Source organism: Catharus ustulatus, chromosome 7 (assembly GCF_009819885.2).
Source record: "Catharus ustulatus isolate bCatUst1 chromosome 7, bCatUst1.pri.v2, whole genome shotgun sequence".
Lineage (NCBI taxonomy): Eukaryota > Metazoa > Chordata > Aves > Passeriformes > Turdidae > Catharus > Catharus ustulatus.
Genome location: NC_046227.1, coordinates 22,366,615 through 22,383,632, shown reverse-complemented (window position 1 = coordinate 22,383,632; position 17,018 = coordinate 22,366,615). Strand labels below are relative to the sequence as shown.

At 38.3% G+C, this 17,018-nt stretch overlaps 1 protein-coding gene across 3 annotated transcripts in view; it reads right to left on the bottom strand.

Moving 5' to 3' along the window:
* RBMS1 (RNA binding motif single stranded interacting protein 1) overlaps positions 1–17,018 on the bottom strand; it is a 143,354-nt gene that overhangs the window by 29,793 nt on the left and 96,543 nt on the right. For all 3 annotated transcript variants that reach the window (XM_033064742.2, XM_033064743.2, XM_033064744.2), the window contains exons 3-4: positions 10,586–10,644; positions 7,720–7,811 (exon numbers count right to left, since the gene is read on the bottom strand). In XM_033064742.2, coding sequence (XP_032920633.1) covers positions 7,720–7,811; positions 10,586–10,644 — 151 coding nt within the window. The remainder of the gene's footprint in view (positions 1–7,719; positions 7,812–10,585; positions 10,645–17,018) is intronic.

The following is a 17,018-nucleotide window of genomic DNA, read 5'->3' as shown; positions in this document are numbered from 1 at the left end:
CAAGTTAGTTCCTTCCTTCCCCTTAGAACACACTGGATTTGCAAGTTGACTTCCAAACAGCAGCCACAGTTAGGATCCTCCTTCCATCTCTGTGCTATCTCACACAAAAGGCACTGTACATACAGATGTTTGCCTTTATACAAGATTCTGTCATGGAAAATGGTTACAGGTTAACAGTCAAAATTCAGAAAGTTAGGAGAAAGACAAATGATTTGTCATTCCTCTCTCTCCGGCAAGCCAGAGTTTATTACTTTAGGTTCTGTGACTTTCTGCCTTACCAAAACCTGTCTCAGCATAGCTTAATTCACAGGGTTATTACTATTCTGTCTCAGAAGAGAAAAGTAATTCCTCTTCTAGAATTTAAAAAAATAAATAAAAAAAAAAAGTAAAATCAGCAAAAATACCTTGCAACATAAGTCAGCTCAAACCTTACCTATACACGGTAATCATTCTTAGGATTTAAAGGAAGGTGCTCCTCTCCTTAAAATCCATGAAATTGTATAAACCACTTTCCCCTTATATACCTTAAATCTATGGAAATTATTTGCACTATTTTATGGAAATTATCAAAAAGATTTACTGAAGTCAGTGGGAAGTTCCCTAATTTTTGGCAGCAAGCCTTCATTAACATACAAACTACAAATTCTGTACAATTTAGGAAAACTGTTTGAGTGTCTTCATATTTCAGGCAGGGTTCTCCTTAGTTAACAGAACCCTCAGCAGATCCTGAAAGATGGAGAAACTGCTCAGCATTTTCAGATTATGGGCAACATCAGGGAATTTGAGGGCTACTGTAAGTATCCACATTACTGAGAAAACTAGCAAGTCTTGTTTTCAGCAATGCAAGTCATCGAGTTTCTATCAGTCTTTTCTCACCAAACACCTTCAGCTGTGTCTCCAGAAGTTCCCTACCAGAATGTAACAATATAAAGATGCAGAGCAGAGCTCTTGCAGAGTAACCTTTCTTTCTCCCAAAGAGCTCTTACAAGACACAGCGTTTCTTATAAAAGCGATGGGAATGATCAACTGTTAATATTTATTTCCGCAGAAAGCGGTGATCAGGATTCCTACATAATGTGAAATGCTCTACCATCATCTGAAAGAAATTACCAAAAACCTCCCTGTGCGTGTGGAATTGTTCCTAAATTGTGAGCAAGAAACTTGGCAAAAAGCAAAGACATCTGTTTTCTGTTGCTGTGTGTAAGGTCAGAGTGAACAGATAGCCATTCACAAACATGTGACCAGGCACTGCTCACAGCATGGAAGATCCTCTGCCTAATGGGGGGGATCAAATGCTTGTCTGCCTTCACACACTTACTACTTCAAAATTTACAATTAGCCAGTGTCTCACTGAAATAGGTCTGTTTTAGCCACAGTTTTAATATTGTCTGACCACAGGCTGTTAACAACACAATTCAGGGAGAAATCACTACCATAATCTTCACTTGTTCTCCAGAACTGTACATGATTAATAAACTAAAATTTGAATTCATTTTTACAGGCATATCTGTACTAAGAAGAGGAATTAAACTACAATAAGCACTTCATTAGTACATTCCTTTTTTATTTCTCAGTGATTTTGCTTTCCTTTGCCAGAAGGGCACGAAGGTGCTCCCTGCGAGCTCTGAATGAGCCCACCACAGTTCACAAGAAGGCACCAGACCCTTGTCAGAACAAGCCACAGCACTGCTTAGCAACTGAGATAAGACCTCTGTGGGTTCAAGTTCTTCATTCAAGGCAAGTGGTTGTTAACTGTCTATTTAGTGCACTCGCAATTCATGAAGTGAGAGTCATTTGGATCTCAGGTAAGCAAAACTTGGTTTACCTTCAATTTATTTTATAATGACTTTTAAGAACTTTGCTGAATATATATTTATATATATATTTATATATAATATTTATTTTAAATCTGTTACAGTAAGATTTAATACTATTACATACAAAAAGTAGTACAAACTAGGTAAAAAGAAAACTTTTCAAGACAGTTGCTAAAAACTGCTGTAGAAATCTGCTTGAGTTAGCTCCAGTTTGCCTGTCATCTGTTTTTTGGCATTCAGAAGCCCAGATGCAGAATAAAAAAAATTGCAACATGCCTACCTTCTCCAGTTAGATTAAGTGCACTAGCTACCATGGTAACCTAAACTATTTTTCTTACTTTGCTCTGTAGGAATGAAAACTGATTTAATTCTCCAGAAGGTTGTCACAGTGAAGACAAGTACTATAAGCAATACATTACTGAACCTCAAAAAAGTTAGCTGTTTCTCATTTTTGCTCATTTAAAAACATGTTCTTCATCAGCAACATAAAGGAAAAGCTGCCTTTAACACATTATGCTTATTAGCTGTGGAAAAGCCTTGATTTCTGTTACAGAGATGAGGACAAGCAGCTAAGGAGCTTTTCCCTCCCCAAGTTCACACTTCATATGGTGTGACAATTCAACTTTTCCAAACACATTTGGGGAAAAAGTCACCTAGAGTAAGTTTAAAGCACAAAAACTTAGGAAAGAAAGACAAAGCTACCTGTACATGGAGAGTACATCACAGTTCTGCCTTTGCAACCATGAGTGAAAAATATAAAGATTGCAAATTCAGGTCATCTCTGTACTTCAGAGGATCAACATGAACTCAGACAATGGGCTCATATTCATCATAAGCTAAAACTCACCCCCACACATTTCAGAATTTGGCCTGATGCTTTGAGGGCCTGCAGAAAATACAAATTGTGTCTTCAGAATGGTGGAAGTCAGTATGTGATGGGAGAGCATCCTTTACATTGTTAGCACCTTGTTATTCTGACACAAGTCAAATAAGAAACAATTGTTAAGATGGGCCGAATTTTTTTGCACAAGCTTAAAATATTTGAAAGTATTTAGTGATTTGTTAATGTGAGAGCTAATACAAATAAGCAGGACCACACTTCATTGTGTCAGTGGAAGCGAAGACTTTAATAAGGAGGAAATTGTAACATTATGAATCTGAAGTCCTAGGTCCTAAAAATGTGCAATTCTGGGGAAATCTTCAAATGGATAAACAGTGAGTCTTCCCACAAAAACGCACATCAGTACAGAGAACAGCATTCCTTGGCTCAAATTAACAAGTCTCACTGACCACAGAAATCTTCCATGTCCGTGGACTACTTTCATGGCTTCTACTGTAAGTAGTTTATGTTTTCTAAAGGTAATTTTACACTTCCTTAGGGGAAACAAACCAGGAAAACACAAACTGGAAAATAATGAATATCAGGTGTATAAGTTATAAATTATTTTGACTATCTTATAGTGAAGCTGTACATACAGAAGAATGACAAATCTCATGAGGAGAGAGAGAATTGAAGAGACATGAGAAGACAAGGTCTTCAACAACAAAGTGAAGAGAATCAGGGTCATTGAGTCCATCACAGCTGTGTTGGACTTGGATGGCCTATATAATTTTAAAGAGCGGATATTACACTAATTTTAAACACATGGTTGAAGTTCAATTGTGAGAACATCCATTAATCCTTCTTGTGATGCCTAAAGTACATTGCAGGCTCTTCACAAAAAACCAATTCCTTAGGTACAACAGTTTTAGTAGGTATAAGCCTTTCACTATTATCTCAGAAATCTGTAAACCTACCAGGAGATGGAAAATAAGGTTGTACAAATGTCCCTGCTATGCCAGGAAGGAGTTAACACTCAGTGAAGTCTGAGCTGGCAGAGCCACACTGGTATCTAGCTGGCTTGTGCAGCTCTGCATTGCTGTTAGTATAATATAGATATTCTCTTGCTGACTTTATCTGGACTGCAAACAATGATCCTCTTCCTGTCTTAAGTTTGCTAGCCAGAAAGATGAGAACTGTGGGTTTTATTAACCATTCTTATTTAGTAGCTCTTTTTTACCTTTTATATTTATACATTAGTTCACATCCAGAGAGTAAGAATTAGTCAACTTTCAATTTGAAAGAGTTGCTTCAGTAACTATAGGTGAATTCCGTTAACACCATCAGATGGGTCTGAGCAGTGACTTGAATGCTTTATGTTAACCTCAAAGTCAAAAGCTCAAGAGAACTTAGGTGTCTGATACCTCCATAGCATTTATACCTCACCAGTTCTAAAACATCCTTACAGATTCTCTGTATTTTAAATCTCCATTCAAAATACCAATACAGAGTGGATTTTCTGTGTGCATCTATCTTCCTACACACAAAGTCACTTTCTGTCTGCTCTGAATAATGTAGAAACCTACAGTTATCTCACTTCTACCTGTGGGGTGGTAGGAAGAGAAGAGGGCTCTCAGAACAATCACTCTGACAGCAACCATAACTTTTCTAATGAACAAAATGGTCAGATCTGTTCAACACTACTACTAATCCTACCTAAGACTGCACAGCTCTACAAAATCACAGCTTTTGAACTTCTGATTATTGGTTCATAATCACTCCTCTAGGAGAAGAACAATTAACTAAGAAATTTCAATAAATTAAAAGGAATGAAAATAAAAATTGGACACTCAGCAGTTACTGACTAGCTTAGAAATAACTACTCTTGCAAGACATGCATTTGTTCTTTGATCTGTTGAGTAAGACAGAATCTACTGGTTTTTACTGGTGGGTCCTGAAACAAGGTGGCTACCAGCACAGCTCACATCATCTGATCCCCTTCCACAGCCACTTACATACTCTGAAAAAAATGGACTTACCACTAGCAATACTCAAGTGGAAGAGAGAAGAGGGGCAATAGTTTGTTAAATCCATTTTGAATTTCTATCCAAAAACTACTCCCATCCCCCGGCTACACATTATGTGAGCTCCTAGCCACATGTTCTGGCTAAAACGAAACACTGGAAACATTTGTTTCAGCAGTGACCAAAAGACACTGGGAACCAGCACAAAGCACAACAACTCTTCCCAGGTTGCTTTGTCCTAGCCAAGGGATCCCAATTCAGATGTCAGAAAGAGCAGAACAGCTGAAGACATGGTATTTCATGAGCAATGGACTGGCACAGGGTTCCAGTATCGTGGCATCTCCTGACTGGTGGCCACTTCTCCACCAACAGTGGCCCCAGAACAGATCTGGCAGGATTTGGCCTGAAGCCACATCTTGGGCCCTGAGCCTTCCCACTCTGCTCAGCAGTAGCAAAACAAAGCAACTGGGATCTTTCTCAAGTCAGATCAACTTGGAAGCAGACTGCCAAGTACAGTATGACTTTACCCCATGGATAGAATACTACCACTACTACTAATGTAATACACTACTTTATATTTTGAAAAATAATATAACTGTAATTTGAAGTTATCTCTACAAGGCAACAAAAAATTTAATATTTAAAAATCTGAGCCACTTTCATACCAAAGCAGGATTTGCAGATAAGCTTGCTGACGTGAATAGTTTTTAGTTCACTGACCTAGAGCTACAGCAGGACACTGCAAAAAGGACTTTAAGGCAGCCAGAATCAGAATGCGGCTTCAGCAAGAACATTTTCCTTCCTGTTCCTTTTCCTTTCTGTAGGTCAGGAACCACGTCTGGGGGGAGGGTGAGAGCACTGAGGAGCTGTGCTGCTCCTGACACCCTGGGCACAGAATAATTACAGTATCTTCTCATGGATAAATCCTGCCCTGGGCATGGATTTCCTCTTTGAAACTGCAGCAGCAGAGGCGGTCAGTAAGGAAATCGATTGCCCAGTCAGCCAGGAAACTCCTCAAATCCTTCTCTGTGACACTCAGGATTAAGCCTGAAGCAGTGTCACTGCAGGACGACCACCCATGGCACAGGTAGTCACATGCAAAAGGATAAAATACTGAACACACAAACAGAAAGTTTTGTAGTGCCTTGCATGTGAAGGGTGCGATTTGTTAATCTTGCCAAAGCAATTGTGACTGGCCACTCCCAGTTTGGACCATCTAAGTAGAGATAGGATTTTTTAGACAAAAGGAGAGCAGCATTGCCCAGGGGGAAAAAAAATCCAATGGCTCAAAACAGACAAAAATCAAAGCACTCAAACTCATAGTCACTAGTGGCTGCTTGTTGAGATACTGCTCATTGGGCTCATTTTGGGGTTGGTCTTTTTAGTAATTGAAAAACTCTCTCTGTGTTAATTAGGAGAACAAGTTTCACTGGAATGCAAATCTCAGTTACAGGTTTCCCACAGGTCATCAGGCTTGACACAGGGTCAGAAAAATTCCCAAAACTGTAGGATATTTTGGTGCATATTTTTGCATTAATGCTAACAAAAAGAAGTATTACCGATCTTGCAACTGTCAGAGAAACTAGCCAGAAATACAAACTATAAAAAAGATTAAGAAACTATTCATTAAGTGACTACAGTGAATTATTAGAGCTTCTCCATCTACTCAAGAAAACAAATCATACATCAAAGTTCATTAAGAAAATGAATTGAAACATGACTTCAAAATCGCTTTTTGTCCCTCCTACCTAGATATCATATTCATAAGATGGCAGACAGAACTTTGAAAAATCTGGGGTATATTTTACAGTGATCACCTAAAACCTAAAGATTAAATAAATGGTCTTTATTAAGCATACATAAAACCTTATAAAAGGAAAAAGAAAACCACAAGTGTTTTCCAGTAAGCATGTATGTTTGTGTCATGGCTGTAATGAAACACGCATTAAGTATGAAGCATATGGTTTCCATTTTGTTGCCCTGGAATCCATCCAAAGACATTTATGTTGTTAGCTTAACTGTTCTCTTCAGCTGAGAAGCTGTGGAAAATATCTCATCTGAAAAAAATCTGTACCTAGTGGAAAACTATAAAAGATTTGCTAGATTTTTAGTAGACTGCTTTAATAAAAAAGCCTCTGCAATTACTAGATTTTAGGTTTTTAAAATTAGTATATAATTTTCAAACTAAAAATAAATTTGCTTTAAGAGGTACCAGAATTATACCAGCAGATTATACTGGTAATATCTGCTTTAGTTAACAAATTTGTAGAGGTGTTTATGACTCTCTTTTGGAACCAAGCCATCTGACCCAACAAGAATGCATGATGGTATCACTACTAAAGTATCATCTCCCTAATTTCAAAAAAAGCACTGAAGATGCTCCAAAGATCACATTTGGCTAATAAGCTGGTTCAGAGGCAAGGTCCATTAAAAATCAGAGAAAAATAAGATAGTCCTCATTCTGTTATTTTTTAATAAACCTTGGGTTTGCCTTGATGCAAAAGTAGGTCAGCCAAGAGCTGGCTAAGAATTTCATTACATCTATCATCAATGCTCAGATTCAAATTTTACTTATATTAGCAAAACATATACTAGAAGGGCTGAAACAAAATTCAAAGGTTAATTTTTGCTACGGTATACTTAAAAACTAATCCCTAAATCACAAAGCTTCTAACCTCAGTAAGAAACAGACAATCTACGAAATCTTTCATACTGTAAACCAATTCATTAAGCCTGCTGTAGTATTTACAAATTATTGCTAAGCTTTTGTTTGATGAAGCCAGTGGAGAAGACTATTATGAATAAATTGATAAACGGAATGAGATCAGTTTGGAGACTTTACAATACCATGCTTCTTTATTTAATCAGTTGAGATTATTTGGGATATGGCAGTCAAAGTGTCTCCATTTCATTACCTTAATAATCATGTGGCTTGAGGATTGTGCTCTCTGTAAAGGGCCTGGCAGCTGGAAACTCCACACTGCCCTTGTTGTGCCACTGTACAAGTTTGTTCACCTTCACAACCCATTGCAAGAGCTAGCTGGTTATTTTAACTCACCTTTGCCATCTGTGCTTGGACTCCACTGGCCTTTAAAGCAGAAACTGCCTTCTGAGCAGCTGCTGGGCTGTCAAAGTCAACAAAACCATAACCTGAAAGAGAAAACATCATTTTGTGAACAAGGCAGCAACCAGCTCATAAACAAACACTGCACAGCCAACAGCCGTGCTACTGGCACGAGTGTTTAATACCATTTTCTTGTTGATGAAAAAAAAACAACCTAGAAAAGTTCTTGAACCTTGAACTGGTGGGGATCTGCCCTAGTGGAACAAATAGATTTCCATGCTCACTCATTATCAGAATTGTGGTCAAATTGCTAACAAGCAGTATAGTGCTTTGCTTTGTATTATCTGGTATGTAACTTCCAGCAGCAGATTATTTCAGAAATCACCAAATAAAGCATCATCTGTTAATTTTTCTGAAGTAAATTCTTATTACAGTTTGAATTAATAACAAGTAAGTCTGTAAGTTCTTGTTTATTCAAAATTGAGAGAGGAATTTAGTTTAAAAGACATATCTACCCAATTTTTGCTAAATTACTTATCTCACTGTATATACATAAAAGACAGTTAAATTTAAAAGTGAGTGAAAACCCAGCTTCAGTGAAAGCAAATTGTTTTTCCTATTACTGAAAGAATGTGCAAAACTATCCTGAAAGCATTTTCTACACCATATAATGCAATCTTCAAATATTAAAATAAGCTCAACACCAATTTAAACAAAATTCCATATATTTGCAATAACCTCTTTTCTTATTCTGAACAAGAACACATAACTAAGGGATTCCAGGATGTCCAAATAGCAATATACCTTGACCTTAACAGGCACTGACCTTACAGGCTGGGGTTTTTAATCCAGCCTTGGAATTGGAGGCTCAAGGCTCATCAAGAGGCAGACTTTGGAAGCTACTTCCACTAAATGTTATTGCAAACCTCATTATGCATTTTTCAACCCCCCTGTTTTTCACCAGTGAACAGCCCAAGTATTAATAAAATCCCTTTCCAGAGTTAAAGTTGGCGTAAAAGAAAACAAACAAAAAAAACCAACAAGGAAATAACCTCTGGAGGAACAGAAAATGGAAATATTTCTTCAAAATATATTACTATCCTCTTACAATATATCTATACCGAGAAAAGGTTTTCTAATGTTATAACAGTACAAGTTTTAAAGCTCTTAACTTGGGAAAAACAACTCAAGCAGCCTTGTACATCAGTGCAAGCTTATTTATGCTGCCAAGAAGCTGAAGAAAGCAGCATATTGTTTTGTGTAACACGTGGTGGTGAGGATTGTTAAATCCTGACATGAAACAAAGTGAATTAGTTCATACCAAGTTTTGTGCTGCCAAGGCAAGACTAACTTCCCATACCCCAAACTAGCTCTCCACACCCATGGCAGCCTGGGTTATCACCAACACACTGCAGGGTGCAATACAGACAAAGTTACATACTGACACCAAGCATGCCATCAAAGCTGGCTTTGCCACCTTCCAGATGATATAGAAACTCAATTGCTTGTTGTTCCAGTTAGTTTAAACCCTATGGTGTGTTTTTTGGCAAAAGCCAGAGATGCTGTCAATCTTTTGGTTAAATTCCAGTTAGATATTTGCATTCTGCCTACTTGTGTTCCCATTGCAATTTCAGCGACACACAGTGAGCTAGCTCACCTTGCAATGTATTGTCACAACAAGCTGTTAGCTACCACTTTTTGTCAATGAGATTTAAATTCTGTATTGAAAAAGTCATCTTAAATCTCTTAAAGAATTAATGTGAGAATTTCTGTATCTCTGAAAGGACTACTGAACACTTCAGTAACTGACTGAAGAATGGACAGACTAAATCACTTAAGTGCAATCATAGGCACTAACTAATTAAAATAATTGAAAAGGGTATCTCCTCTTTCCTAGTCATAATGACATCTGCACACAAGTTAGAAAAAAAATTTCTAGAAATTTCATTTTCTGAACTGTCAGTGCCTCTTTAATTTGCTTAAGATGGCGAGTTGAGAAGCTATGTCCCTGCACTGCTTCCAAGTTCTGCACAAAAGCTTTGTCTTAATTAATGATGAATTCTCCTCCCTCTGCCTATCAGCTTTCTGCTCATTCATGGACATTATGCTTATTAACACTGCTCAATCAGCTGACTTAATATTGCACCTTGCTTAGAAACTATCCTCTTAATTGTAAAAAATTCAAGTCTGAAATCTGGTATTTCAGTGTCTGCTACCACACCTTCTCCCACCACAAACATGCTGGGATCCGAATCGCTGCAATTGCAGTGAGTGATGAAAATCCATGAACTGATGTATCCAGCTTATCTAGAGGAGTTCTACTTTTTTTTTCCCCAGCTGCAATTACTACACTGAAAATGAACCCTCTCTTTGCTCCCAATACATTCAATAGAACATAACAAAACACAATTAGAGTACTGGAACATGTAATTAAGTGCTGCTTCAAGCTACACTAATCAATGGAGCTTATTTCCACAATGTATAATTTTTTAAGATGTTTGGTACAGTTGAATGGTCATCTGCAAGCTTCCCTAGTTTCTCCAGGCAAGAGGGGAAAAGCTGCTTTTAACTCCATTTTTGTTTTTAAAATAGAGGCGAGCTGCCAGCCAGCACTGTGCACGTCAGCTTCGCTCTGGCTTGGCTGCGCCACCGACACCGGCTGTCTGCCAGCTCCACTGGAGGCAAATGCATTGAATACACCAACCACCAGCAAGCATAAAACTCATTTAGGAACAAGAATGGGGAAAAAACCCACCCCAAACCAACGAAGGTAAAAAGTACTTAAAATAAAACATTAATGTGTTTTACGGAATCGATTACGACTTTCAGGGGAATGCAGTATAAAGGAAAATACACATACCTTTGCATTTGTTTGTAGTCTTGTCCAAAATAGCCTTCGTGGATACAATTTTCCCATACCTAAAATGCATTATACATGTATAAGAAACACAAGAAAAGAACATCCTATTATAACAGACACACAAATCGCTTTATTTTATATCCTTATATCTTTATATTTTTGCCTTATAGCTATATCTTATATCTTCATATCTACATTCTTTACTCTGTGCAAAATGAAAAAATATACAGACTATCTAATTATGGAATGCAAACTCGTACATAGATGGAAGCGACAAAAAAAATCAAGAGCTTCAAGCACAATCTTGTTCTATTTGCCCTATATTCTCAGTGGCATCACAGAATCACAGAACAAGCCAGAAAACAGTGCTTTATTGAAAAGAATTTCATGCAGTTAAAATCCTTGTATGTATAGGACACCACTGGGACTTTCTCAGTATACAGACTAGCTAAAGCAGACCAGTTGCCTTGACAGTGCTAGGTTTGCTGGCTAGCACAGTACGAAAGGAGAAAAAAAAATAGAAAATTCCAGCAAAACCCCAACTGATAAATACAAAATATTACATTTCATTTCATATCATTCTGTTCTGGAATGTGACAAGTGCAAGACTTATCAAAGCTGATCAACAAAGTTGGCAAAAAAATTCTGTACATTTCTGTAAATATAAGCAATTTCAACTAAAAAAAACATCCCTCTGGCAAGTTTCAATTTTCTTTTTCTTATTGCCAGTTTCTCAGCAGCTGGTAAGCCCAGTCTGCTATGCAGCTCAAAGATGAGCACACAGATCTCAGCAACTAAGTTTGGGAAATAGGTGGAGAGCAATGCCAGCTATAAGAACAATGGTTGTTCCTGAAGCACTCTGCAAAGTTTATCAGAATTAGGTATTTAGATAATTTTAAAAGTAGATTTTGTTCCTGCTTGCAATTTCCCTTGGAATAAAAATTCCACCTTCTATTTTAAAACAGCAATTCTCTTGCCCTGCATCAAAAGAGGGACTGGAAATGAAGCACAGGTTTCCTAAGCTCCTTCCTACATCCTACTCAACTACATTGTCAACTACACTTGTTAGGGTGCCCTGAGCACAGAAGAGAAAAATGATGCACAAGGACTTTGCCTTCCCTTGAGAATGCAATGTAACTTCTTACACTAACAGGTAATACACGTGCTATTATGCACTGTGTGCTAAGAGGCTCTTTATCATTGTACAAGAAACCAAAAAGAATGGAGAATTATGAGAAATGCTATCAGAATATGAAAGGGAAATTTGGGGAAAAATGAACTTTCACCATCTTACCTGCATAACAGAATGACAACAGAGTGAGTACAATTTCAAAAAATATTATGTTTAAAGACAAGTAACTCTGTTTCTGTAGCAGATTTATTAGTCTTTAAAATTCTACAAAATATATTAGAAGTCTAATACATTAAGCTTACTTTAAGAGCATTCAATTAACTGTCCACTTGCAAAGTGATAGTTATTCAAAGGCAAAGCCTATTTAAAAAGTACTTTCCCCACAAAGAGCATTTAAATACATCTTTCAGTGTATTTATCACTCTTTGTGACCACTTTCAAGACCCTGCTGTTTATGCAATAGTTATTGGATGGCTTCAAATAGTTGTAAGGGAGTAAACCCAGGACATAAGCCACGAGGTGGTGGCTTCCTTCTTTTATCTGAAATTGTGAGCATCTTTACTGATATAAAATAGAACTATCCATCTATAGCCTAAAAACATACAAGCATCAATTAAAATCAGTGCATATCTAAATTTGCCATTTTAGAAGCTGCAGTAAAGCAATAGAAATTGTGCATAATGGTTGGAGCAGGTACTTCCTTATTCATACCACTTATTTTCCAAATATGTCATTCCACTCAGAAAGCTTTATAGTCCCAAGTCAAAACTTCTCATGTTTTCTACAGAACTTTTCTGAGTGCAGAGTAAATTCACATGCTGTAAATGAGAGAGGCAAACTGCTCAGGGCACTTGCACACAGCATGACATTTGACAGCCAGCACTCTCCATATCCTATCAGCCTCACTAAAGCTTCTTAAAGCAAAGAGCTACACAGCCTTTTGTGGGAAAAAAAATCCCAGAAGGATGATCTTGTCTCTGCTACTGTGTCAGTTCTCGAAAGCACAGCAAGTGGTGGTGGGTGAAGAGCCACAGCACTGGGTGTTTGTGTAAACACAGTGACCTGACCAGCTGGGTGGGGGCTGCCTTGGGCTGCTCCAGCCCACGGTGCTGATGCTCACCAGCCCATAACACATCTCTGCACGTCTGTTCTGTACAGAAACTTCATGGGCCACCTTCCACTGTTGCAAAGATGGCTTAGTGATTTATTGCACTGTCCTAGAGAGCGTGGCTTCTGCAAAGAGCCAGCCACCATGGAAGGCTGCCAAGAAATTTCAGCAGTGTGAGTCTAGGAACAAACTGGGAACCAGTATAACAATAGCAGCTATCACCAGGATTTCTGCTACGATTTTCCCTCCCATGTGTGAGTTGTTCTCCACTCATGCCATGAGACACAGAAAAGCAGTTTACCTGCCCTGAGTCTGGCCAGCAGGATGCACACCCTCCTTGTTCCCAGCATGGGAACCCAGGGGAATACCCTGGGTATTGGGAATCCAGGATACCAGGGGAGTTACTCCTTACAGGTTCTCTCAAGCTTCCTTCAAAGTGCTCCCAAGTGCTTCCTTCAAATTATGACCATTGTGAAAACTTTTCTTCCCCTTGAATTCTACAGTCCTTATACTCTGCTTTTAACACAAGCTCCTGTCTTCAACTGCTCATTTTTTGGGTGCAACTGCAGAAATCAATGAGCTATAAAACATACCAGTCATGATGCAAACTGGTATGTATTGCCTGCGTACAAAAAGGATTATAGCCATCAAGAGAAAATTTGTCTTCCAAAGAAGTCTATGATGTTAGGTCTTGCCTGGAGCTCCTAACTCCTCTCAAAGCTTATATACATCTACTTGGCTAAGGTACTTGCTGAGGGCTCTCTTCTGCTCCACAGCCTTACTGCATGCTTTTGAGATTCTGTAGGCACAGCAGAGCACCTCTCCCATGGCTGGCAGAATCACTTCTACAGTGATTGCTCATTCCCTCTCAGCTGAAGCAGTTTTTTAAAATGTGCTTTCTTTTAAATTAAGTACCAGTCTTAAGAAATAACTGCTAATTTAGCTGGTGACAAGCAACTAGGTATTTCTTATTAAAGGGGTTGTTCTTCTCCCCCAAGTAACATCAAACCTCATGTTCAGCAACAATAGAGAGTAGGTTGTTTTTTTCTTCTGAGTGCTATTAACCCATTCTTCAGTCTGAATTATGTTTGGAGGTGGAAAGATGTTTTCAGCTTTTCTCTTTTCTTTACAGCACTTGTACTAATATCAACTCACATATTGAGAAAGAGAGGTTTGGGTAAGAGGCAGGTAAATAATTGTCAGGGTGCACTGGGTATGGGATTAACAGGGGTGTGCTTGGTACCTGCCTGTGACCCAGTGTACAAGATATAGCTGTGGTACAAAACACCAATAAAAACCTCTGTCTGGGTAGGAGATAAAGAAGAAACATGTGCAAAGCCAAGCTAGGAAGAAATACAGTACAGCTTAACAGGATAATGGTTACTACTACTGCTCATTACATACACAGAGCTCAGAAATGAAACAAATAACCCTCACCTGCTCATGCTGCCCCAAAATCTGCCAGGCAATAAGAATGTCAAACGTTGCATTACACCTTTGTCTTAGATGTTTTTGAAATAGAAGATTTGAAGCGAAGCGCCACCACAAAATTTTTTACAATCATATTGTTTTCAGCAGTGTGGTCAAAACCAGTGCAAACAATCATCCTGACAGATTCACTGCAAATAGCTAGGAATACATTTGACATTTAAAACATCTCTGAAGCCTAATTTTGGCAATCTCCACAATGTTGAAAGAAAAGGGTCCTTAGAAAATCAAGTACATGTATCAAACTGAACCACTATTTATTTTTTTCCCTTTGTACATCTGGTAGTATGATAAACATACACGGAAATGTGAGGGTGAAAAGATGCCATAATGAGCATGACAAAAAATGGGGAATGAAGGACCTGGAAGTCTCTGCCCCAAGTGCTGTTCTGAGTGTTGAAAGAACTTATCTGTGTGTGCATTAGGGGAGGTACAGTAAGAACAGGCAGCAAGAGGCTTGATAAAGTTTGTCTGGAATGAACTGTTCAAATCTTTGTCCACAACATAATGTAGTATACCTCATAACACCAAGCTTACACTGTTTCCCTTTGCATTACTTTCAGCCTGTCTTCTAGCTTTTGCTGTGAAGGATTTTTCTACCACAAGATGTTGACTTGGACAAAAATATTCCAGAAGGATCTCTGCTATCATGGAAAGTCCTTGTCTTTAAATGCTGCTTAGGTCCTCCCTCCAGAACTTTGTGTTTAAGATGAACAGTGATCTCCCTTTGCCTAAGTCCAGTCCAGTTGTACAAAGAACATTCCTAGAGATCCTGCTGTTACAGTCTGCATTACTGTAGCGCTGTCAAAACTCCTCTGATACACAGAAACAATGCTGCATATCTTCTGTATTTGTTCTAGATTAATTTTTACATCTTAGCATCTATCTTATCCCTGCCCTTCACAGAATGCTCTTATTTTTAAGATCCAGAATCATGTGGTAAAACCAGACATGGATTTCATAACTTGCAAGTGGCTCCAAGTACATGAATTCACTCTAAGATGGAATTGTGAAAGGAAAGAGAACCTGGCTGAAGACAAAATATTCTGATGGGGCAAATATTCTCACCAGGTGACTCAAAGACTGGAGAAAACACAACAAACAGGCAGAGCTGGCTTGTCACAGTCAATGTCACATTGGAGGGCAGACCAATTAATCCTCAGATATAATGCAGCTGCTGAATAGATTCACATCAAAATAAAATTGTAATTCTGACTATGGTAAGTAACTAGATGAAAGCACACAAAGCAAATACTTCCAAAGCAATCCCTATATATTAATTGTAACACTAAAAAGAAAACATAGGTGGGCCTGCTCAGTCTGTAAATCAGGTTTAAAAATAAGAGACAACAACATCAAAAAAATATTTCTCATTCAAGATGGTATTATTCACCACATAGCATGGTCAGTGGACACCCTGCATGTACTCTAAATGCAGCAAATTCTTGCTTGAAAGGAAATCATGTTGTCTTTCAGTATGACTTCAATGCACACAACAAACACAGACTTCCACAAACCAGTGATGTGCAAATTTTAAGATCCTCACCTCCCCAAACACAAAGTATTCCGTTTTGAATATTATGACTCAAAGCATTTATATAACATATAACTGATGGTCTTACTAGCCAGACCCACACCACCATCTGTCCTGTTTGTAGAGGGGGTGGAAGCCACTCCATTCATCTCAGTTGGGACCTGAGGAAAAACCCCCAACAGCCCATGGGAAGCCCTAATCTCTGCTGGAGTTCCCAGTTTCTCTGTGACACCTGGTGCACAAAGAGCAAAGAAAATTCCCTGGGCTTGAGAAAAAGAGCCAAGGGAGTTGTGAGCAAGAGCTGACTTGGTACAGCTCACTGCTGTTCCTCACTGATCTTCCCGTGTTCAGGGCATTTCTAAGGCAATAGCACAGCCAAGGGAACATGATCAGCCCCATCAATCTTTTCTCCTGGATCCAAAACCCAAGCATAAAAAGTTTTATCTGGCTCCCATACTTCAGCCTCTGCTGCATTTTGGGAAAGTGGTGTACTGAACAAGGTTCAACAGAAGCTCTTGGTCCCTTTTAAGCTTAGACAAATACAGGGATTTTTTGTTTCTCTATGTATCAATTTTTCAGTTTTCCAGTAAGGGGAATTTCGGAAAATAATTGTCAATACAACACTACTTGTCCTTGTGATAGACTACTCTGATCCCACTCTCTAGTTATGGGTAAATCTTTCTCACAAAAACTTGATAAAGAAATTTATTCAATCCAGCAGAATACTGAGTTTAGAGAACAGAATCAAACCATATGGTTTCCATTTTTAAATTCTTTTTCACCACATCTATGCCCTTGTTCAGAAGGAAACACTGCTGAGAACATTTTGTCCGTATTTTGTTTTCTGTTGTTGGAAGACACACTGTTCTTGGAGAAACTCTTTGAATACTCAGTTGCTTCAAGGCCACCATGCACCTAAAAGTTTTCTACCAGAACCTAATAAGCATCTACCACCAAAAGCTAGACCAATCATTTTAAGTGCATAATTAAACATTACATAAAAAACTGCAGTTATACTTTTATATTTTTATTTTCCAAGTCAATGGGTATGGATATTCTAGCTTAGTATGAGTTCTGTTTTGAAATTGTTATAGATTTGGCTAATTTATCTGGTTCAGTAAAGTCTCCTTTCTTATTTTCAGATATTCAAGCACTGGGTTTATCAGTGCCA